Source organism: Oryzias melastigma, linkage group LG5 (assembly GCF_002922805.2).
Source record: "Oryzias melastigma strain HK-1 linkage group LG5, ASM292280v2, whole genome shotgun sequence".
In the NCBI taxonomy this organism is placed as follows: Eukaryota; Metazoa; Chordata; class Actinopteri; order Beloniformes; family Adrianichthyidae; genus Oryzias; species Oryzias melastigma.
Genome location: NC_050516.1, coordinates 588,690 through 611,330, shown reverse-complemented (window position 1 = coordinate 611,330; position 22,641 = coordinate 588,690). Strand labels below are relative to the sequence as shown.

The following is a 22,641-nucleotide window of genomic DNA, read 5'->3' as shown; positions in this document are numbered from 1 at the left end:
ATAAATTATTGTTGTTTAACTATAAAATTAGTAAATTGAAAATCTATTTATCTTCAAAAGTAAAATGTGTACAGCTCAGAGTTTGAGACCACAATGACTCAACACACACAACCATAACTTTATATAATCAAGTATAACAAGAGTTACAGAATAATGTTTGAAATGTATTTATAATTTCTTTTCAGTAAATATCAGGCAACAATACAAGAACAAATACATTAACAAAAAATACAAAATAAGTGATTTACAGATATTTCCATTAAATGTCCTCTAACCTACATTTCAGTTGGTCCATTAACATTTTGATAGTTTGATAACTTTTATAGAACTGTGTTAGTGTATTTGACATCCATGCATGCTTACATTCTTCCTGCTAATTGATCTCTGTGTACATAATGCTCCCTAGAAGTTTTTTTTTTACTGCCTGATGTCAGGCATTTTTATTAATACTGTACATTGGGAACAGAATGCAAAGTCACAATGCAGAAGAAAATGATGCATACAAATTATTGTACAATAAGAAATATAAACAGGCCTGACAAAACAATTCACAATAACTCCAAAATGTAAATATAAATAAATGTAAAAAATGAATATGTAGGTTTACATATTAAAGTGTACTATGACAAAGTTACAGCAATACTGTCAGTGCTTTTCTCCAAGTCACAGTCCTTGTCCAATGATCCAGAGACAGGTGTATCTCTTAGAGGGTTTGAGGCACTAGACTGTCCTAAACCTTTGTTTGGGGGGTCTGTCGAACCCTCAGTCTCAGGTTCTTGCTGTGGGGCAGTTGCTGCAAGCAGACAAGAGTAGAAAAAGTACATTACATCTCTGAACCTGTGAAAAGGTTTTCAGGTGAACCTGTTATTTTAGGTGCTATCATTTTTAGTTTTAGGTGTGGATCCTAGAGTGTGCTGGTACCTGACTGAGTGCAAGACTTCATGTGTTCTGGCCAGTGGGCTTGCTGGCAGGGATAATCACAGTAGCTGGTGTTCCAGCAGCAGTAGAAGATGGCCTCCTTCCTGCAGTTGGCGCACCACTGCTTCTTTTTCGTCTCATCCACAGCTTGCTGCTTCTCTACCTCCATCTGTTTCTTCACCTCGGTCACCAACCTCTCACGTTCCTGCTCAAGACTCTGCCTCATCTCTGCCATTGTCAGCTCTGGGTTGGAGAACAAAAGTATAGGTAACATACAGCACACGGTGTGGAGGCTCTTTAAGGCTTAAGTCGACTACGGTTGTGTTCTTTAGCAGGACATAATTGACATACTTCTATTTGGTTCCAATATATTTTTTTAAGTAGAGATCCTGACTTGAACACAGTATGTCTAACACGTTCTATCCGGAATGTCCAAAGCCTGGCCTGTATTAAAAATTCGGACAATCTACAAGCTACCATTATAAAATCACTAACATGCATTCCAGAACTTTCAAACTGTGTGTAATTCCTTGATTGTGACTAAATTATGTTATAAGCCGTTTTAAACCTGTGACGACAACCTGTGGCTACTTAGATTTATTTGTTTCTCTAATCAAAACCTCAATGATTTATGCTTCTGAAAAATATTAGTATTTGTGTAATTTTCCTGTTTGCATATTTTAGATGTAGAAGTTTACAGTGAACATTTAATACTGAATAATATTAACATTTAAAGTAAACCCAGATTTAACTTTGATGATTTTTTTTCCCAGACAGACCATTTATTTTATTTCTGGTCTTTTGAATATGAAATTCGCAATAATCTTTAGGGCTGGGTATCAAAAATAATTACCAGAAACAATTCAAATCGATTCACCAGAGCTTGGATCAATTCATTTTTGATTTTTTTTTATTCTTTCGATCTACTCAATTCAATTCAATTTTGAGTTTACACATTTATACACATTTGTTTAGAAATACATTAATAATCTACTATATGTTTTGAATATACTGTATGTATATTAATCTGTTACAGTTCACAAACCGTTAAATGTATTAGCGAAATAATGATATCATACAGTGTTACATGGATTCTCAAACAGAGAAACAATTGTTCTGCATCTCCCAGAGGGGCGTTTCAGTTTGGCCACTGGGTGGCGATCACACTACAACATAACACCTTATTCCAGAAGAATAAGGCAATATGAGCAAAAAATTGATTATTGAGCATTTTGGAGTTTCTGCTTGAATTTCTTTGCAGGATGTCTGAATAGCTTCCCAGAGCTGCTGTATGGATCTGAACTGAATCCCACCCTCAGAAATATTTTGCTTGAGGATGCTCCAAAGGTTCTCAATAGGGTTGAGGTCAGGGGAGGATGGGGGCCACACCATCAGTTTATGTCCTTTATGGCCATAGCAGCCAATGATGCAGTGGTATTCCCTCCAGCATGAGATGGTGGACTGCCATGCAGGAAGATGATTATGTTACGAAAAGCACGGCTCTTCTTTTTGTACCATGGGAGAAAGTGGTCAGTCAGAAACTTCACATACTTTTTAGAGGTAATTTTCACACCTTCAGTGACCCTAAAGGGGGCGATCAGCTTTCTCCCCATGATTCAGGTCCAAACCATGACTCTACCACCTCCTTGCATACTCACAGCCTTGTTGGGACATGGTGGTCATCTACCAACCACTGCATCCATCTGGACTATCCAGGGTTGCACGGCACTCATTGGAGAACAAGACTGTTTGAAAGTGAGTCTTCATGTATGTCTGGACACTCTGCAGCCATTTCTGGTTGAGAGTGTTGTTTTTAGGGTATAACTAGAAGACACTGGAGGATCCAACACCTTGATGTTGGTGGGACACCAGAGACACCAGAAGGTTGAAATATGTGTTTGCTGCTTTATAATGGCTGCTCTAATAATCAGCTGCTCTCAGAATCTAATGTATTTGTCTGGCAGAAACCGTCCTCATTCTACCTTTATCTGTACACGTGTGCTCTGAATCAGCCACAAATCTCTTAATAGTACGAGGACATGGTTAAGTTTTCATGAAATATCCAAGGTTTTCATATCTTCTTCAAGGCATTCTACTAATTCACACTTTTTAGCAGCAGATGTCCTATTTCTTTCCCATATTTATTGAAAATGCTAAAGTGAGCCTCTAAAGCAGAGTAAGTTGACTGTTGGATATTTGAATATTAGGATTCTCACCAAGATTGTGCTTCATTTCTGACAGCTCTTGCTGATGCAACCATTGTAATTTTTCAATTTCAATCCTCAACCGTTTTATCTGTAGAAAAAAAAACATGAGAATGTTAAAATAAAAGTCTGTGAAAGGAAACCCCTGTGATCTAAAACTCTGCACCCACTTCTGCTATTGTGTTCCCTGAAGTATTCTTAGAGAGATCACTGTAGAGTTCGGTCATTGTTCCTTTGATTGCGTCCATTATCTGAAAGGAGGAAGAAACATAAAACAGTCTACTGCCAAAGATCAGGTAAATACAGTGTTGAAAGAACTTTCTACCAACTTTATTTGTGTACTTGGCGATGTCTGCAGCCACATCTGCTGAGGCGGTGGGGACGTACAGGTCTGTCGTCAGTGACGGTGTTGCAGATGTGCCTAAACTTGATGTGGCCATCATGGCAACCGATGCTGGACTGCTGGACACCAGGGTGACAGCTGAAGAGGAGGTGCCGAGTGGAGTGTCTTTTTGTTGAACAGCTAAAGTCAGAAACCCCAGCAGTGTTATGGAAAAGCAGTTAGATGTAATAAAGAATGACAAAGCCCTCCTCCTTACCCTTAACTGCCTGTCTGGTGTGATAACGTGTGCTTTGTGAGGACTGCTGTGCTGACGATGAAGGGACGGCAGTGGAGCTATTTCCAGCTGCTTGCTGCGCTTGAGCCTGGCCTTGTCTCGGGGACGATGCTTGCATGGGTGTTGCTGCAGCAGGCTGTTGGTTTTGCTGCTGATTCTGCACCTTCTGCATGTGCCACTTCTGTGAGGAGGTCTGAAACTTTGTTGTGGGATTCCACACCACTGCCCTCTGAACCACTGGAACCGTCTCTCTGGGCAGCAGAGGGCGCTGCTTCTTCAAAGCTGGCGTGGTGGAGGGTGAGGAGGAGGACAACGACGTTGTTGTGCTGGCGCTGGACATGGGCGCTAGGCTAATTGTTGCTGGGGAGGGAGCAGTAAAGGAGACCATGGTGACAGAGATGGCCATAGGGGATTGGGTGGATGTAGTGGAGGGTGTAGAAGGAGCTGGGCTGTTCTGAGATGGCTGTGCTAAAGAATTTACAACTTTACCTAAAGAAAATACATGTATCAGTTTTGTAAATACAGATACAGATAAACACTGTACCACACACAAGTCTCACCTTCGGTTTTAACCGACTCTTTATTATTGGTGTTGTCTTTTTTGCGTCTCTTCCTCTCCTTGCCCCCCTGCTCCTCTCCAAGGTCAATAACAAGCTCCCTTTCTGAGTCAGAGTCCTCCCCCCGTACAGCATGATTTGTCTCATGTTGCACCTGAGACTTCTCTTTGGGAACAGGCAACTCCTGTGCTACTTTGGCCTTTTCTTGGTTCTCTTTTTTGGAATGAGAACTTGTTTTCTTGTTGGTCGGAGCTTCAGAAGTTAATGCATTGGAATCCTCCCCTGCAGGTTCATTTGACACAAGCGAATCAGTTTTCTCCTGCTCTTGATTTTCAGAAGGCTTGTCCTTTACTTTAGCTTTAGTCTGCTCTTTCTGGGGCTCCTTATCGTTTGCCGAGTCTTGGTCAGCCTTCGTCTTTTGCTCCTCATCGCTGGCGTAATCACTTTCAGTAGACTCTGATTTATCAGAGTCTTCTGAATCACTATGCTCAACTCCTTTGTAGGCATCTACAGAAATCTCGTCAATTCCTGAATGGAAAAAAAAAACACAAAATCACATCCCAACTCAGTACACAACAAAAACAGAATCTAAAGACGGTAAATAGTTTAAAAAAATATTTTTATGTCTTATGAGCAAGAAACTTTATAAATAGCAAAATAAAGTAGTTTGAGAAAACATGTCTTAAAGACTAGAATATTTCCTTAAATTAAGAATTCTTGGAAGAAACATTTTACCATCTTACACCATTGGTAGATTATCTTTCGTTTTTTAAAGAACCACTCAAATAAAAATAGTGTTTCTGGTGTTTATAACATGCTCTTGTTGCATTTTTCTCATGATGGAGGACATATATTAAAAAATTAGATTAAACTGGTATTTCTATATTCAAATTGTGGTGAATCAGGAGCAGATTAAAAAGCATAGTTTGAAAAGGACTGTAGTTGAAAAACTACAATCAGCAGGCCACAAGCTCCCTCCTCTGTTTCATTGCAGACAAAAAGATCAATGCATGTCTTTGCTTTCCCCACCGGAGTTTGCATCAAAACTATATGGCTGGATAGTGCCAATATTGCTCACCATTTTTGTCCCTCTGCTAATGTTAGGTTGGGGTTGTGAGGGGCTGTAAGCAAGCAGGAGAGAGTGTAAACAAAGAGATAATGGGAAGTAAGTGCAGGCTTACTTCTGCACCAACAGTCCCGCCTACAACTCAGAGGAGAGTTTCGGATGAACTCCTGCTGCTCTGTAGAAACTGTGCTCTAGAAAAAGGTTTTCGATTGTGGCTAAAAACAGCATAATCACAATTGAAAAACACTAAGCCACTATTAAAACAAATCTGCCAATGGGGTAAGAATTTTTGACTTATTTCCAAGCGGCCTATTTTTTAGTGTATTCTATATGGTTTGCCTGGTAAATGAATGTGCACTGCAAATTTAAAAAGTAGTTATAACAACTGTTCTGACATCTATACTAACCCAGCTGAGCCTTGCAGCTCTCTATAGTTTTATCTAAATTGAGCTGGAAGCGGCTTTTAATTTGTCTTTTGGGCGAGGTGAGAGTGACTGTTGCCCCTTGCTTCTGCTGGACCGTTTCACTGAGCTCCTTCAGATCCATTTCTGCTTTACTTCGATCTGAAATGGCACAAAATTCTGAGCTCAGCAAAAGAAAAAAATCAATTCTTAAAAAGATCTATAAGTTCACAGTTACCAAGACACATTTAACCTGTAAATAATAGACAAGAAAGTGTCACCTAGGTTAAGGTTCAGAATGCTTCCTGTCTGTGGTGGCTTCTCCTGCTTCGTGATGCCAGGAGCTTGGGAGTTCACTGATTTAGGGCTGTCCAGAGAGTTGCCTGCAGGAGGAAGACAAAGATGAGCAGATTAAAATGATTTTACTCCATACATTTAAATTAAAATTGAATTTTAGTAGACAGTGAAAATGTTGTTTATCCACTTAATAAATCCTCCCTCTTTAACCTCTCCTCAAAGAATTCTTCTTTAGTTTACACATAGAACAGTAATTTCTGGTTTATTGTAATAGAAAAGATAAAGATTGGCCTCTTTCAGTCTTATAGATCCTGCTTGAAGGAGCTTCAGGTCCGACAACATTCAGATGCATTTGTGCGTGTACCCGTGCAGTCCATGGACTCCTCCTCTGTGCTGCCCTGGCCGGTTGTTGCTTTTGCCTGAGACTTCTCTGCTGCTTCCTGTTCGCCGTCAGAGCCCGTATGGGCAGAGGAGTTGGTGCTCATGGGGGAGCAAGGCGCGTCACTGGCGGGTGCCTGGCGCCCTGCTGTGTTCCCCGCCCCCACAGCTCCAGTCAACACAGTCCGAGTCAATGAGATCTTGGGTGATACTGTCATGTCAAAGGTCAGCTTTATCTTCTCCTGTTTTTCTGGTTTGATGGAATTCGATGAAGGATTGGATGGGTCAAGAAGCATTTGGAAGTTATTATCGGGAGTATACGATGTCCGAAAAGGGGCGTAGTTGAAGACTCCGAACTTCTTTCTCATGTTCTCTACATAGACCTCCATCTCCTGCATGGCACTGTTGAAGATGCTTTTAGTCTTCTTCACAGAGAAGGGGATCTCTTTAGACATGAGGTAGCAGTTGTTTAAAGGAACCCAAGCCCTGAAGATAAAGATTGACAACATTCTTGTATGAGCCTAAAAACAACGTCGGAACTACATATTGAAGCCCATCTAAACAGACACAAATGTTTGATACCTGTCATGCTGACCAAAGAAGCGAGCATCCACCTGTCCATCTTTGTCCCGCAGCGCTTTAGCAGGCCAAAATGGAAATCCTTTCAGTTTGGCCCACACTAGAGGGTGTGGGTTGCTCTGCAAACATAAATATTATCTTTAAGTAGGTAAATGAACGTTAGGTTTTAAGAACAAAAATTAAAGCTTTCTTACACAAGGCTCACAGAACCAGTTGTCCCTCTTTTGGCAAGCAGACAGGTAACACTCAGGACAGACTTCAATTTCATTCATCTGCAAAAAGAAAGAAAATCCAATGAAAAGAGTTGCAGTTTTAGGTCCAATGTTTATTATATACTAGAATTACTAGATGAACTCTGAAGCAAACTGCATGTTTACCTCATGTTCACATATCTTTACAATTACTTTTGCTGTAGCTGTGAGCTTGTGATTGCCTGAAGAAGGAAAAACACTTCAATTGAAAAATGTATATTTAGGCTCAAAATAAGAAATGGATCAATACTTTATATAAAACATTAATTTGTCAATTTATGAGCTGGTTCATTTGGAAAAAAGCTACTAAAGAAAACATTTTTTACACATGAATTGAAAGATTCTTTGAAATCTTATTAAAACTCAGATGTCATTCAAATACAAAATAAACAATATTAAATAAAAAAATGTGTAACATACCTCCATTATATATAATACAGTTGTGCAAAATCCATTTGACATCCGCTAAAAAGGCTTCTGTGCAGCCATACATTTTCTTTTTGATATTCTGTTTTGCAAAAGAAAGAAAGATGTTCAAGCTATTCAAAAAGTATTTTACATGTTATATACTTTTTTAGAAACCTGAATATATATATATATATATATATAAAAGAAAATAGTAAAGGACAATAATTTTTACAAACTTTAAAAATGCGATTGGCAAAAAAAAAAAAAATGATTATGAGAAGGACCTAATTTACTGAAGCTGAAATCAGCCTGCCCCACTTTTTATTTTTTTATTTTGATCGTTTTCTCGTTATAACGAGATTTTTATTTATTAGTGGATCTACGCTCCTCAAACGCCTTTATTCTGTCTCATGCACCAGCCCTCTTCCTTTATTCCCTAAAACCCTCAACAACAGTTTGAATCACAGAACCCCGGGCCACCGGGCATTTCTGCCTGGTGCGTTCACTGAGATCCAGATATCCAAAGCAAAAACAAAGTAGTTTATCAGAGAAAATGTTGAACACCAGAAGAAAGGATCAATTTATAATGTATTGATCTAATAGTGTCAACATTTTTTTACCGAAAAACTCCTTTGTTTTGCTGCGGATTGTATAAAAGTTTTTAAAAAGTATTGTAGCAGACTGAGTTGGGCTGATTGGCTGTTTTGGTTCAGTTTTTCTCAGAGGTCAGTGAACGCACCATGCGTAGAAGCTCTGCAGGCCAGGGTTCTGTCAATCAACCTGTTTGTTTGGGGAGTTAGGGGGGTGCATGAGAAGGAACTTAGGCGTTTGAGGAGTGTAGACCCACAAATAAAATAAAAAAAGAAAAAAATACACTAAAAAACATCATTTGGGGAGCGCTGTTTTTTCTGTTAACCACAAAATAAAGGGACTTTAACAGGTAAAATATCAGCGTCTTAGTGTGGGGAAGGAAGAGAGGGAGATTACAATATATTCTTCAATACCTCGTTATAACAGGAAAACGATTAAAAAAAAGTAGGACAGGCTGTTTTCAGCTTCCATACTAATTTTATTGCCATGTTTTTACACTTTATTGGAGATTTTATTTGTTGTTGTTGAGAAAATAACTGTTAAAGTTGTAACAGGGGAGCTTGAACTGAATTTCCTCTTACCTTCTCAAGTGTGCAAAGGTCCATAGGATGAAAAATGTACTCTGCATAATCAGGATGCTGTTCAAGAGACACGGGCTTTTGAAAGGGCTCAGTCTGTAAAATTGAGTAAACAGAAAGCAGAAGGAGAATTAAATCTTTGAGGATGAAGTCAAAGAACAGTCTCCCTCCCCTCCAGCTGCACACCAGCATGCATCCACCAAACTACCAAAAGCTGCTTCAGACAAAAAAAGAGGGGGAAAAAAAGAAACAGTGAAGGAAAAAAAAAATCATGATGGGGACTTGTTAGTGATGTAATTGATTACCCAATTAAAAGTCTTTCTCTGCGTGGAAGCGGCATGTGGGGGGCGAGATGACAAGCGGGGATGATCCTGAAAGAGAGTGAGAGGGGCAGCTGTATCCTCACCACCAGCTAGCAGGTTTATTTGCATGGTTTCCCAGTCAAGATAGGCCCATTTGTAATACAACTTAGGTGATTGTTAGTTGTGTTACTAATTATCGGCACATGCAAATTAATAATAGGTCATGCTGGACTGAGGTGAGTTTAGAGGGGCAGAACTGCAGGGGTCATTAAGCCTTTTATGTGATTGAGCCACAAAAAAAAGGAGGACAATCCAGCAGAAAATGCATGCCTTTAACACGTGTGAATGAAAAACTAGATAAGAAAATAAAAACAAGCATAGTCACAGGACCCCATCTCAAAAAAAACATTTGACTGAACAACACGACAGCAGTCGAACCCCCAAAGACATTCTGTCTAAAATACTTACACCTGGCTGTTTCATCTTCTGCAGGGCAAACTTGAGCAGATAAGACAGCTGATCTATGGTTAACATCATCATAGCCTTGCTCTGAGTCTCAATACACTCAGCAACTGTTATTTTCTGAAAGAGAACAGCAGACGATGTCATTGTATCCCATCAAAGCCCACAAAGGCTTTACATGGTTTTCTCTTGTGTTTCTCTTCTCGTATAACTGTTGTAAACCAACAATACAAAATCATATCCTCACAAGCTGGAAACAGGAACAACAACGCTAGAAATCTATTCACGTTCCAGAATAAGTACCTCACATTCTGGACAGAACCAATCGCCTTCAGGCTCTGATGGTAGTTTGAGACACTTGGCGTGGTACACCCTGGGGCAGAGCTCACAGCAGAGCACCTGGCCCTCTCGGTGGCACAGCCAGCAGTAAAAGTCATTCCTGCCGTCCTGCGGTACAACATCAACAGGGTCTGTGGTGAGTGCTGGCTGCTTCGCATAGTAAAATGGACCATGTCTTAGTTCTGACTGGAATGCAGGCAAAAGAAAACACAAAGTTGGGGAAGGTCAAAATCAGGCTGTAGATCTGAGAAGCCAAGCACATACAAGCATGAATCAACATACAACAGACTGACGTTCAAAACATACACAGACTGCTCTCCACTCCACTGCTTTTAACGGCCACATTTAATATTAATATTTTACTAACATGTGATACTAGATTCAATGATTTATACAAGTCATTCATGATGAACTGACGAACGATCCTCTCTGATAACCAGAAAGTGCCACAGTTCAAGTCTCCAAAAAAACTTTTTTTTTTTAGAAGAAGTAGTGTTAAAGACCCACTCCAATGAAAATTTGGTTTTCAACACTGGGTATTTCTTTATTCAAATTGTGAATCAGGTTTAGATTTTTTAAAAAATGTCATTTGAAAAAAGGCTTATTTGTGATTTAAAACATATGCCGGACACACAACAAGCTCCCTGCTCTGCTCCATTCTGATGCATTCACGACTAGATCCATGTACGTTCTTCTCATCCAAGCTGTCATCTGGCTCTAAACAGTATGGCTGGATAGCTCCAATGTTGCTTGTGGGTTTTGTTGCATTGATAATGTTAGGTTGGGAGTGTAAGGAGCTGTAAGCTACTAGGAGAGTGCGTAAACAGAGAGCTTTCAGCAGCAGGAATGGGAAGAGGGGCAGGCTTGCTCAACATCAATGGTCCCGCCAACAACTTAAGCTGCGTTTCCATCATAGACTGTATATAAAATAACTGGACAGAACAAGCCCTCCTACTTCCGTGTTCTTATAGGAAGTACCACTGGGTTGCAAAAAGGCCAAAGTCCCATTGACTTACATTGAGAAACAGATAGTTATTTCTCAGTCATTTTATATGTCAGAATAATCATTCTTACTCTGCTGCTTTCTGATTAACTTCTTTTTTCTAATCCTAATTTTTTTTTAAGATTTTGTTCCATTATCACAAGTTATTAGAGTTAAAATTGACCAATCAGATGGCTCAATAAGCGTTTGTCAGTCTGACGTCGAATGTCTGAGGGATTTGAGTGACAGATGACGGGTAGCCAATGTGAGCAGACTTCATCAATGGGTCCGTGAAGACCTTTTAAGACCTACTTTACAATTCAACAATGAACCAATCATTGTCCTACTGTTGTTTTCCTCAATGGAATGTACCGATGCAGCAGTTTAAAACAACAAGAGGCGCATGCTGTCGACATTTTTAGATGAGGATTTACTCTGTAGAAATAGATTTCACTCTGAGGTTATGTGCTTTGGACTTTTTTGTTTGTTTAACGTTTGTTTTTCTTTTTTTCACTGTTTTGATTGTAGCTTATAAATTATACGTTGCGTATATGCGCATAAAATCACCAACCAAAGTTTTATCTTCGCCGCACTTTTCCAGCTTGCAGCCTGAATTAGACGCCACCGTCTGAGGAGCTCAAGACAAAATTGAAAGGACCTGGTCATATTTTCAAACAGAAAAAAAGATCCAGCTGTTCACTTGTTAGGATGGTTATTTATTTTAAATACAGCTGAACGCGCTTCTCACGTGCATCTGATCAGACTGTAACCTGGCAGCGCATGTGAAGAGACAGCGCGCGAGGGGTCAGCAGCGTCACCCAAATGCTCATTTTATCTCGACAAAAAGGAATAAATGTAAGTAAATCCAAAAGGACCGCTGACAGAATCAAATGTTGGAATGGTTCTCCCTCAAAGGCTTGAACAATGACTTGTACAATCAGCCCAGTCTCAGTAAAATGCGTACATATTCCACGATTTGGGAAATACTGTGTATAATATACGCCAAAACCGGTTTTTGCGTGCATATAAAACGCGCGGTCCTAAACGTGTTAAAATGTGTTTTCCACGTTTGACACGTCCCCTGGTGGAGGCGTGAGCATCACAGACAGCTCCACAAACGAACAATTTGCTTTTCTAACCCTAACCATAACCGTAATCCTAAGCTTAACCGGGAACGACGTCATTTAGAAAAGAGCCCAAGGATTTCTGACCATGTGATCAAAACGAAACCTAGAGTCGTGTATATTGTACGCCGGCGCAACCCATTCTCTACCATTGCGTATCATATGCACGCAAAAAGCGTGTTTGGCGTATATTATACACGGTATTTCAGAGTGCAAAGTCGTGGAATATGTACGCATTTTACTGAGAGTGTGTTGCAGCAATTCTCCCGAGCCGCCGGCCGTTATTAAAGTAGAAGGTGTTTACATCCGCGGTCTCGTGGTCGAGGCGTGGAAAGAGGTGGACGGTTGCAATGAACTCACTCCTGCTTGGCGACAGTACTTCCTGTAGATTCCATGACTCAGCTATGACTCAGACCAATCGCTTAAGATGGGTTGCAAATGGCTATATCCGTTTCAGGAATTGACGGTGAAAACGGCGGCCTACTTTCGCAAGGAGAGGAAGTAATGCATTTCCAATGGGGGACCTCATTGCTCGCTCAGTCCATTATTTTTACAGTCTATGGTTTCCATTGACTATGAAAGTGCACTAATTGAATTTGAGGAAATAAGTTTGCCTAATGGAAACGTGTCAATTTAAAAAAAAAACTTAGTTATCGGAAAAATTAGTTTTTGGGCTTAGAGGAGGTGGTTTTTGTGGTGTATCAAAATGTCACATTTTGCAATGCCCTTTTTTGAATTAAATTAGTCATGTGACCAACAGTGACTGCACTGTGGTGCTGAAAGAGGCCTAACAGCATCACAACGCACCAAAAAGTTGAGCCTGTCATGTGAAATTGTTGGATCCACAGCTCTTCTGTAAAATCACCAAACACAATTTCCCAAAATAGCTTTATCTGTAGTCACTCTCAAGTAGCTTGCTGCTCCTTTGCCTGTTTAAGACGCCAACGTCTCCTTTGATAGATGTTAATGAGCGCTAGTGCCGTGGCAGAAATTTTAATGTATCTGCTGTAAATCTAAGTATTCTTCACTTTACTCACCATGCTTTTTTTTAATGAATTATCACATGAGTTGGTTTGTGTTTATTCGCATAATTTTGATTTATTGTAAACAGTGTAATTGCAAAATTTTTTTTTTTTTTTTTTACATCTCTAGAAATTCAATTAAGTTTTGCGCATACGTGTAATGGAAATGAAGCTTTAGAGGCAAATATCTAATGAACAACTGCAGAAACTATGTCACAGAAAATTACATGTTTTTTGTTGTTTTTTTGGCTAAAAACTGCATAATCACAACTAAAAGTCCACAAGGAACACTTTTAAAATGGATCAAAGGATGATCGGAGTGGGTCTTTAAGCTACAAAAGATGAATAAAATGGGAACAAAATGTCTAATTACAGGAAAAGCTATATTTCTGCTATACAACTTTAATTCTATTAATACCTGCTAAGCTGCTTGATCTAACTCTAGTCAGTTAAAACACTCTCAAGGTGTTAAAATTGTCCATATGTGTGAGGAACAGCATTCATGCCCAGTGAACTAATAGTGATTAACACATTTTAAATTTCTGATAGAACATGAACTGATAATCATAACCAACTCTTTATGCAGCACTCTATATCTATTAAGTAGTAACATGAGAATATGCCTAAAAATAGTCAAAAAGTATGTGGGAGAAACTAGTGTGATACAATAGACAGAAGTACTTCAATAGGTCCTAGTCGACTCTTTTCTGACAAATCCCCCAGAACAAGCTCAATGACAGAGCTCCTGCTATACTACACTGTTAAAAGGCTTCTGTCATCTGCCTCTACATGCATTCTTTAAGATACAAGATAACCCCTTATTATCAAGAAACAAATGTCTCTCTATGTACATGTGAAATGATCGGTCAGTGAGTAGTTTTGTGGCAAAATCTTATAGAAGTTGAACCAAGAAGACTGCCTTACTGATCCAAACCTGTAGGACTATAAGCTTCGAAATAAGACTTTCTACTAAACGATTCAGCTCTAAAGACAAGAAATTGTCAAGTTTCTCGCATTTGTACAAGTATTACCTGATCTTTACTGCTGACAGCGCCTGGCTTTTTCTTCTTTTTTACTGGGGACGGTGAGGTATCAGCAGATGAATGACCGTTGGAAGAGTGAGAGGGACTGGGTATCTTTCGTTTTTGAGACATCCGTTCTGATGACCCAGTATCTGAAATGGGGTAAAAATCAAAGTTTAAACAAACCTAATAAAGCAACTGATGCACTAGAGCAACAACAACAACGTAATAAGCATCATAATATTATCCACAGAAACTGATCTTATTTTGTCCATGTGTCCCTGGCCGTCAACATTTCGAATTTGTGTTCAGTCAGTGTACAATGTACAAAATGCAATGGGGAGGAGCATCCATTTGTAAATAACCTGCATTTGTGAAGAACATGTATTTGTAAAGAATGTGTAATTGTAAAAAAAATATGTATTTGTTAAGAATGTGTATTTGTAAAGAACACATATTTGTAATGAACATGCTTTTGTAATGAATGTGTATTTGTTCCAAACATCCAATCACGAAGAATTTTTTTTTTTAAAATATGTATCTAAAAATTGTGTTTAAAGAACATGTAAAGCACATGTATTTGTAAAATACATACATTTCTAAGGAAGCTTTAAAGAAGCTTTACTTGTGAGGAACATGTAGAGGAGTATTTTTAAAGAGCATTTATTTGTAAAAAAAAAAAAAAAGTACATTCAAGATTCAAGATTCAAGATTCTTTTTTGTCATCCAACACGCGAACATGACAGACGAAATTTGGGACTGTGGTCCCGTCTAATATTCCTAAAGAATGTGTATTTGCTAAGAATGAGTATTTGTAGAGAATGTGTAGTTGTAAAGTATGTGCATTTGAAAAAGATTAATTTGTGACAGATATCCATTTGTAAAGAAAATCCATTTGTGAAGTTAATTATTTTCTTAAATGACGTTCATTTGTAAATGGCATTTAGAAAGAATATGCTTCTGTGAAGAAGAATTTATTTAAAGAATGTTTATTTACATTTGTAAACAACCATGTGTAGAGAAAATGTATTTGTAAAGAACTTCCATTCAAGCATAGAGCATTATGTTTTAAAGAACATTACAAATGCATTTTTAATGCATTTGTAAATTGTGAGAATACCTACTTTAACAAATTCTTTACAAATAAAGGGTCTTTTATAAATAGGTTTTCTTTTCAAATATGTTCTGTTTACTAAAACATATTGTTAACCAATGCGTGTTCATTAACAATGCAGGACCTTCACAGATAGATGTTTCTCATAGTTTGTAAAGAACATACTTTTTTGATGAAAATACATTTGTAAAGAACATTTATTTGCTCATAACATCCATTCATAATGCTTTTGTGATAGAAGGTCTCACATGTGATTGGTTGGTTGGTTGTGTCATTTCGAAATGTAATGTAACCTCCCAGAGATTATATTGATGTTGACCATTGGTTGGTTGGTTGGATAATCAAAGTTTGAAGAGATCACTTAATGCAAATAAAGTAAAATGAAAAAAATTACAATAACTAAAACAAGACAGAAAAATAGTAGTTATAGGATCTAATAAAAATGTTTTCTTTTTTAACTATTTATTCAAATGGGTGTGTGTACTCTTGTTCCTTACAGATGTGGTACAACTTTAAAGGGAAATAAACAAGCATTCTTAAAATATAAAAAGCTGATAAAAATGGAATAACAACTGTGAGTCATATCTTCCTACCTTTGGATCTCGTTGAAATCTCCATTTCTTCTGTTACAGTTTGTTTTTCTGTTTTTCCTTCCTGATCTGACACACTGTCATAAAAAAGAGCATGGTCATCATGGTCAAACGCTAGTTTAAAGATGTAAAAAATAAATGAAAAATAAGAGACAAAGTTTTCCAAGCTTATAATTGTATTTGTTTGGAAAAAAGCTGAAATAAAAAAATTGGTTCAAATTGTTGGTTCAAAGTCTGAATAATTTTTATCTTAAATGCATTTTTTTTAATCAAATTACTTGAAATATGTGATGATCAAAAATTAATTCATTGTATCTAAATCTAAACCTCCAATGTATTTTATCTTGTAGATAAAACATAAAACATGCTCAGTGACCAAATCAATTGTTGTTCTGATTTTTGATAAAGGGAAAAAACATCAGTACCCCTAGGAGCAAAATAAAAAGATACATTTAAATTTCCCTCAATAGAAGATTATGATATATTAATAAATTAGCTTCTATAAGTATGACTGACAAAAGCAATATTAATGCATGAATATACAGTTGACATTTAAAGCAATAAAAGCAATGCTGCTTTCAAGACTAAACACAAGACAATTCTAAGAAAGAAAGGTTTAACTTTATATTAACAAGGTGATAAAACAAAATTTGTACATCAGGGATGCTTGTAGACCTGATAACTTTAAGGCAAGACTTTAAAACATTTCACTACCTATATCTGGAATTGTAACAAATATCTTATACCAGACCTTTAAATCCATCAAGGTGAGGACTTGAATTTGTTATTTATTACTTACATCACAAAAGAAAAAGTTAGAAGTCACACTTTCCTGTGGGAACACATCACATAGCTGACACAGCTTTCATGACATAGCCAAAACATCTGATGGTTACAACATGAACCGAGTCACAGCTTCTGTTCCAGCCTGTGACATTTTTATCAGAACTGAACTGAATTACACCAAACTGAATCACTCTGCTGAAACCAGGCTACACGTTTCAGCAAATTCTGATCAGACAACAAAATAAAATAAAATAATGTCAGGTCAATGTGTAGTGTGCTGCAAAGAAAAGCAGAAATTAACCAGCACTAGAACAGCAGCAACTCAGGATCAGTTCAGTTCTTCGTCCACTGCCCCACAGGTTTCTAATTAGGTAACATGACCAGGCCAAACAACAGGCTGCCTTTCCTGTTTCACAATCAGCAGATGTAAGGAAACCTAAGTCTGTAATAAAGTTATCGTTTAACAAACAGACAATCACCATGTACGGCATCATCATTATCTGCAGTGCGTAAAGTAAAATCTGGAATTGTAAGTAAAGAGTCCTCCTGTAAAAAATGTGTTTTTATTTTATCTTTTTGTATTTTTAAAGTTATCCCTTTTACATTTCAGATGCTTGTCCTAAATGTGTTTTTCCATCGAAGTTTTGTTTGCTCTTAATTATCTGAAGATGCGATGGCCGGACTGCTTACATGACTAACAGTTGTCACAAGTCCCCTCTCCTTCACATAACACAACCAAGCATCATTTATTTCTATCAAACAAAGGAGAAAATGCCCACATTTAAACACCTGGTGTAGTAATTCCTCACATCCGTCAGTCACATCTGTCAGCACTGAGGGATGGAGTGACAGAGACAGCACAACTGCAGACACAAAGAGCAGCGCACTATAATGGCTTTGCTGGCCTCCTCTATGCATGTAACCTGTCTGCCTCAGTCAGTTTACCCCAGCAACATCTTTTCCTTCCTGGGAAAACAAATATAGCTTCAAGACACAATAGAATAAGAAGAAAATCTATGCTGCCCACCCTCACAAAATCCCATTTCAGTGCACTATCACAGAAAATCCAAATCACTGAAATGTACTGATCCATTCTTGCCCACACCCACATTTTTTATATCACACAAGCTTCAATAAGGAAATGAACAGCATACCTTTTCCACTAACAGATTTGTCCGTCTATTCTTGTATCTTTATCAATTATTGGATGTTGGGGATGAGGTAAAAAAAAAAAAAGGGTCCAGGTTTCCCAGAAGGCCTTCTCTCCTTGCTGTTCTCTCCTGCAATTGTCAATCTTTAACCTCATCTGCAAGCTGCCGATTGGCTTGGGCACCACATGGAGGTACCTGATTGGGTGCTCAGCTTGGTGTGCAGCACAGGCTTTCTTCTCCCCGCTTTTCTCAACCATAGTGCTGCAATGCAGAGAGCACTGATCCCTGCTTTAACCACAAAAACACTGGAGAGTCCCGACCTGCGAGATCCCTTAAATTCTCATGCTGAAATAAAGCGGCTGTGCATTCATGTAGAATCCAGCGCTACAAACCGGGCAGGGAGAGGATCACATTCTCTCCCTCGCTATTCCCTCAGCAGAGTATGGCATCCATTTTGAAGACACTCGCTCACTCCCTCTCTCTCACCAGCGCACACATGCCTCATACACGCAGCACCATGCAAATCGTCTGTACAGGGCCACATGCAGCGCTTTCTATGTCTCAGCAAGAGGACATGTAGCACCAGGCCAAACAGGGAACAAGAAGAGAAACCAGAAAAGTCACGGGCCAGAAGACAGTTTGCTTGTAATCCTTTTAAAATGTCTATACGGCCCACCTCAAACTGTCACTTCAGACTGTAAAAACAAAGCACATAGAGTATAGCATCCACTGAGTGTAAAAGTGAACCCTAGGATTATCTTGTAATGAGGTAATTGTATTTATTTTACCTTATAGAACTTCATAAGCACAAATCTAAGCAGTTTAAGACATTGGTAAAAACACATCACAAATCAAGCATACATCTGAACCTCAGCTTGTTTTAATCTGTAGAAGTATAGAAAAAAATCAGATTCAAGACTGTTTTTCAAATCCATCTGATGGAAGAAGTTCAGGACAGTCAAATCTGATACTGGTATCCTAATAAAACATGAACCATTAAGGTTATCACATAAAAACATTTGCAGTTACATCTTTTAAATATCTAAATTTAATTTTAAAAATATTATCTAGGTTCTTATACAAATCTTAAAGAGAGAAAGAGACTAACCACGATGCATGTGTAATAAAGGTTTAAAAGCACCAGTCCTCATTAAACTCTTTACCAAACAGCCATTAGTGGAGGCTTCTTCAGTTAGAGCAGACTAGTCTTAACATAGTGTCAAGAATAACTAGCTAAATCAATATTCCCGTCCAATATATAAATACAGATCACACATACCATCAAATGCAAGCAGTAATGAATCTAACCTGTTCGCCTGAATGAAAGGGTTTTTGGGGTTCTCTGGAAATGATGAGGTATCTGTCTTTTCAGAGGAAGTCCTTCCCTTCTTGTTTCTGTGACTCTTACACGCACACAGCTGATGTGTTTGGAGCAGAGAGACAGAAGGGGGAATATTTCTAAAGATGGCTGACACTCGACTGCAGTGAACAACACTGGGAGGCAGTGCTCACCGTTTGGCTCGGACTATTCCTTCAATCCCTGTGATACACAGGCTGCCTGAGCGTGTTCAGTTTGTAAACAATCCAAATCTATTGAGCAGTCACTAAGATTAGGTTCCTCAATGTCATTTTTTAAATCTACTTCTTAATATAAAAATGATCTGATCCAATTGGTTTTAATCCTTGATGTAAAAAATAAGTAGCTAACTTGCAGAATTGTGTTTTACTTTTGCTTTGTTTGATGGCAAACAATGAAGAAGAGTTTCCTGCAGCCAGGCTCTCATTCCAGTTTGAGGCCTAAATTAAACTTGCTGTTCTGTCATTTTCCCGTCTCTGGGGACTCCCATCTGCACTGTTCCCAACTTCTACCACCCTGCCTAGCTCCCTTTAAGGGCCTGTAAGGCCAGGCACAGCTATAAAATACTGTTCTGAACCTCAGTAAAAAGGGAGCTGGGTTCAGTCAGTCACTACACAGTGGAAACCGTGCACCTCCCTTGTATGCCACACAGCCATCTAGTTATGAAAAAGAGGCTTGGCAAAAGATTTTCTGTCTTGTAACATAGTATGGCCTCCCTCCTCTAGGCTCTACCCCTGTGCTGTAGGGTGACAAATGTTGTTTCCCCTCCCCCAGTCTGTCAGATAAACCTGTATCACTAACCAGGCACAGATTACAAACTGTGGCTTTTGCCTTATTAGCAAAGCAGCATATGTGGAAAAAAGTAAAAATGAGGCTTACCTGTGTGGATGCATGGCTAAAAACTGTGATATGTCAGTGCTTAATAAAACATGGAGGACAGCACTGCCAGCCCTCACTCTGCTCAGAGCACAGCCACGACACTCCAAGCTGTCTGACTGCTCTGTTCTGATAAAAGGAAAGCTGAGACTGGCCACAAACGCAGAGCAGATGTAAGCCCGCTGCTGATTGGCTGAGCCATTTCCTGGCTGCTTGTCTTTTGTTTAGCACTGCAAGCTAAAACACAGCACTCGGACCAGAAAAAAAAGAAGAAAAAAAAAACGTAGACCTGGACAGAATATTCAGCTGCTGTACACATACACACACAACTGCACACTGTTGCTGTTTAACAAACATGCCACAGAGGACATGTTTGGTGCAGCTAGACCAGACAGCAGTTGTTGGCCTTTATACTGTGTTGAAGGAATCAGTTTGATAAATACTGTGACTGAAGTTGTGTTCGTCTCTTCATAGCAAGCTAAAAAAAAGCTTTATGATTAAAAAAAACGCAGCACTGAGCTTTAAAAATACTCAATTTAGTTTGTACCAGTTTTATAACAGCACTAAAAGGGCAGCTAAAAATTAGTCATGTGATTCACTTTTGAGTGGCCTTTGAACTGCTTGTTCATCAGATATGTCCTTCAGCTATGAAAAGACATCCTATTTAAATTTTTGATTTGTCAATCTAGCATTTCCTTAAAGCAAACTAGTATTGTTGTTTATGTAGGCCTGGTACGACTGAAAGACATTTTTTAAGTGGATTGTTTGAGAAACTGATCCATCTTCATGTTAAAAATTGAAACATAGCTTGATGGAACTCATTTCTGACAATATCTAAAAGAATTTGAACCAAACTGCTCGTCTACTTAATAATGTTGGCCAGCTGTGAAAAATGTAAAGGCCTTTTTAGCTATTTCATTCACTTTAACAAGATAGTCAATAGTGACCTCTTGTGGGAGGATGTTAAAAATGCACTTAATGGTAGATCAATTTTTAGCAAGTTCAAAGAGAAGGAGGGGAATCATAGACATATATTATCAGGCTGTGAGGGAAACCCAATTTAACTGAAAACATAGTTTTTAATATCAAATTGTAAACAGTGTTAGAATTTTCCTCACTGCACCCTGACTATCATACCATAAATACTTGTACCTTAATACCTACTCAGTGTAAAGTGTAAAACCAAAAAAAATAATTCTGCTTTGGATTTAATAGTAAAAAACTTCCCTCTAAAGCCCCTCTCCAGATATCTTTTGATCTATTGTAAAACCATTCCCAATGTTCTTTTAGTAATGATTATGCTGATTTTAGGCCAGATCAAAAGACCTGCATCGACAACAACAAGAAGGACATACATGGATGGGTGTTTGTTGCCTGACGCCTGTGGTGTCTATGTCAAAGCCATAAGCTTTTTCCAATTACAGTTTTTGTCTGCTCCTAATTCAGAGTGATTTGAATTAATACTCACAAATGCCATTTTAATCTTACTTTTCCTTACATATGTCCTCCATTATGAGATAAATGTGCTAAAATGTTAACACCACAAACAATTTTCATTGGGGTGGGTCTTCAAGGGGCGTTCACTAAAATCCACTAATGTTTAAGTCAACATAAAAGAAGTTTGGTTAAAAATACTTTAATGATCTCATAATTATTCCTATAAAATACAAATGCACTTTCAGAAAAAAATATATACAATTTCTGTTTTGTAAACCTACTAGTGTTTTGAACAACATAATTTTGCTTTGGGGTATTTGCACGAGAAAATATAATATTTTTGAATCAAAATCTAAATTTTAGTCATCTTGAATACAAGTACCTGGTCATGTTTCCTTCGCTGGTGTTCAAAAATGAGAAGAATAAAGATTAAATGTATGCGAGCAAATCTTCAATATCTTAAACATATTTTGATTAGTAAAACTGTGAATCATAATTTCAATATGTATATATGTACTCAACAAAGTACATAATCTATTAGAACAAATGTATTATTTTATTAATAGTAAAGACCAGCCACTATAAAATATTGTTTGACTGTTAATAATAAATATATTTATTTAAATTTTGCTTTTACCAATTATAAATCTTTAAATTACGAACAGACTTGGACCCGTGATTGGATCACGGGTTGGCCAGTTAGCTTTTTTAAGCTAACATGGGCTTCTGGGTCTATATAACCTAGCCCAATGAGTCACTCGTTTAGACCTCCTTACTTAATTTAAATATATTTATTGTACTGAAGCACTACTTTGAAACTGTAACATATTTCTATCACTGTATCTTAACAAAAGAAATTCTTGCTGACCTCAACGTGACTCCTAACCTTCTTGGCCTGGTAATGAGCCGGAAATGCCTCTAGATGGCGCGCTGGTTAAATATGTCCTCCCCTGAACACAGTTCCGGACATTCGGAACTGTCGTTGTCGTTTTGTTTTGTTTTTCTTGACAAAACTGGTGAAAAATCAACTAACATGAATAACCACATATTTTCTTTAATAACGCTTCAAATACTGTGATTGTTGTATATTGTATGACATTTAATGACAAAAAAATTAAGTATTATAGTTTTGCAAATATTAATTATTTCAGTGTTTAGAATTATTATTTCCAACATTTTCATTTTAAAAATATTGATTATTTACTATTTTTACTGATTGTACCAATCGTGTT

At 38.0% G+C, this 22,641-nt stretch overlaps 1 protein-coding gene across 9 annotated transcripts; it reads right to left on the bottom strand.

Moving 5' to 3' along the window:
* Positions 1–151: 151 nt before the first annotated feature.
* On the bottom strand, positions 152–22,344 carry zmynd8 (zinc finger, MYND-type containing 8). 9 transcript variants are annotated; one of them, XM_036211777.1, is made up of 22 exons: positions 17,743–19,022; positions 17,368–17,451; positions 15,806–15,879; positions 14,108–14,250; positions 9,913–10,134; positions 9,616–9,729; positions 9,151–9,216; positions 8,849–8,941; positions 7,689–7,776; positions 7,395–7,450; positions 7,212–7,289; positions 7,021–7,136; positions 6,425–6,924; positions 6,045–6,146; positions 5,770–5,925; positions 4,300–4,824; positions 3,722–4,228; positions 3,452–3,645; positions 3,293–3,373; positions 3,135–3,213; positions 922–1,161; positions 152–793 (listed from the first exon to the last, which is right to left on the bottom strand). In XM_036211777.1, the coding sequence occupies exons 3-22, from the start codon at positions 15,828–15,830 to the stop codon at positions 621–623; spliced, it is 3,558 nt and encodes a 1,185-aa protein (XP_036067670.1). In that variant the 5' UTR covers positions 15,831–15,879; positions 17,368–17,451; positions 17,743–19,022; the 3' UTR covers positions 152–620. The 9 variants fall into 9 exon arrangements, with proteins under 9 accessions (XP_036067670.1, XP_024125848.1, XP_024125851.1 ...); XM_024270080.2 differs by lacking the exons at positions 17,368–17,451; positions 17,743–19,022 and adding an exon at positions 22,278–22,344; XM_024270083.2 differs by lacking the exons at positions 17,368–17,451; positions 17,743–19,022 and adding an exon at positions 19,976–20,543 and having other exon boundaries at positions 9,913–10,056.
* Between the last annotated feature and the right edge of the window lie 297 nt (positions 22,345–22,641).

Coding starts and splice junctions, on each gene's coding strand:
- zmynd8 (XM_024270077.2), bottom strand. Junction 10,135..14,107: donor CTGTCAGCAGTAAAGATCAG/GTAATACTTGTA, acceptor CCTGCATTCCAG/TCAGAACTAAGACATGGTCC. Junction 3,646..3,721: donor CACCAGACAGGCAGTTAAGG/GTAAGGAGGAGG, acceptor TTCTGACTTTAG/CTGTTCAACAAAAAGACACT.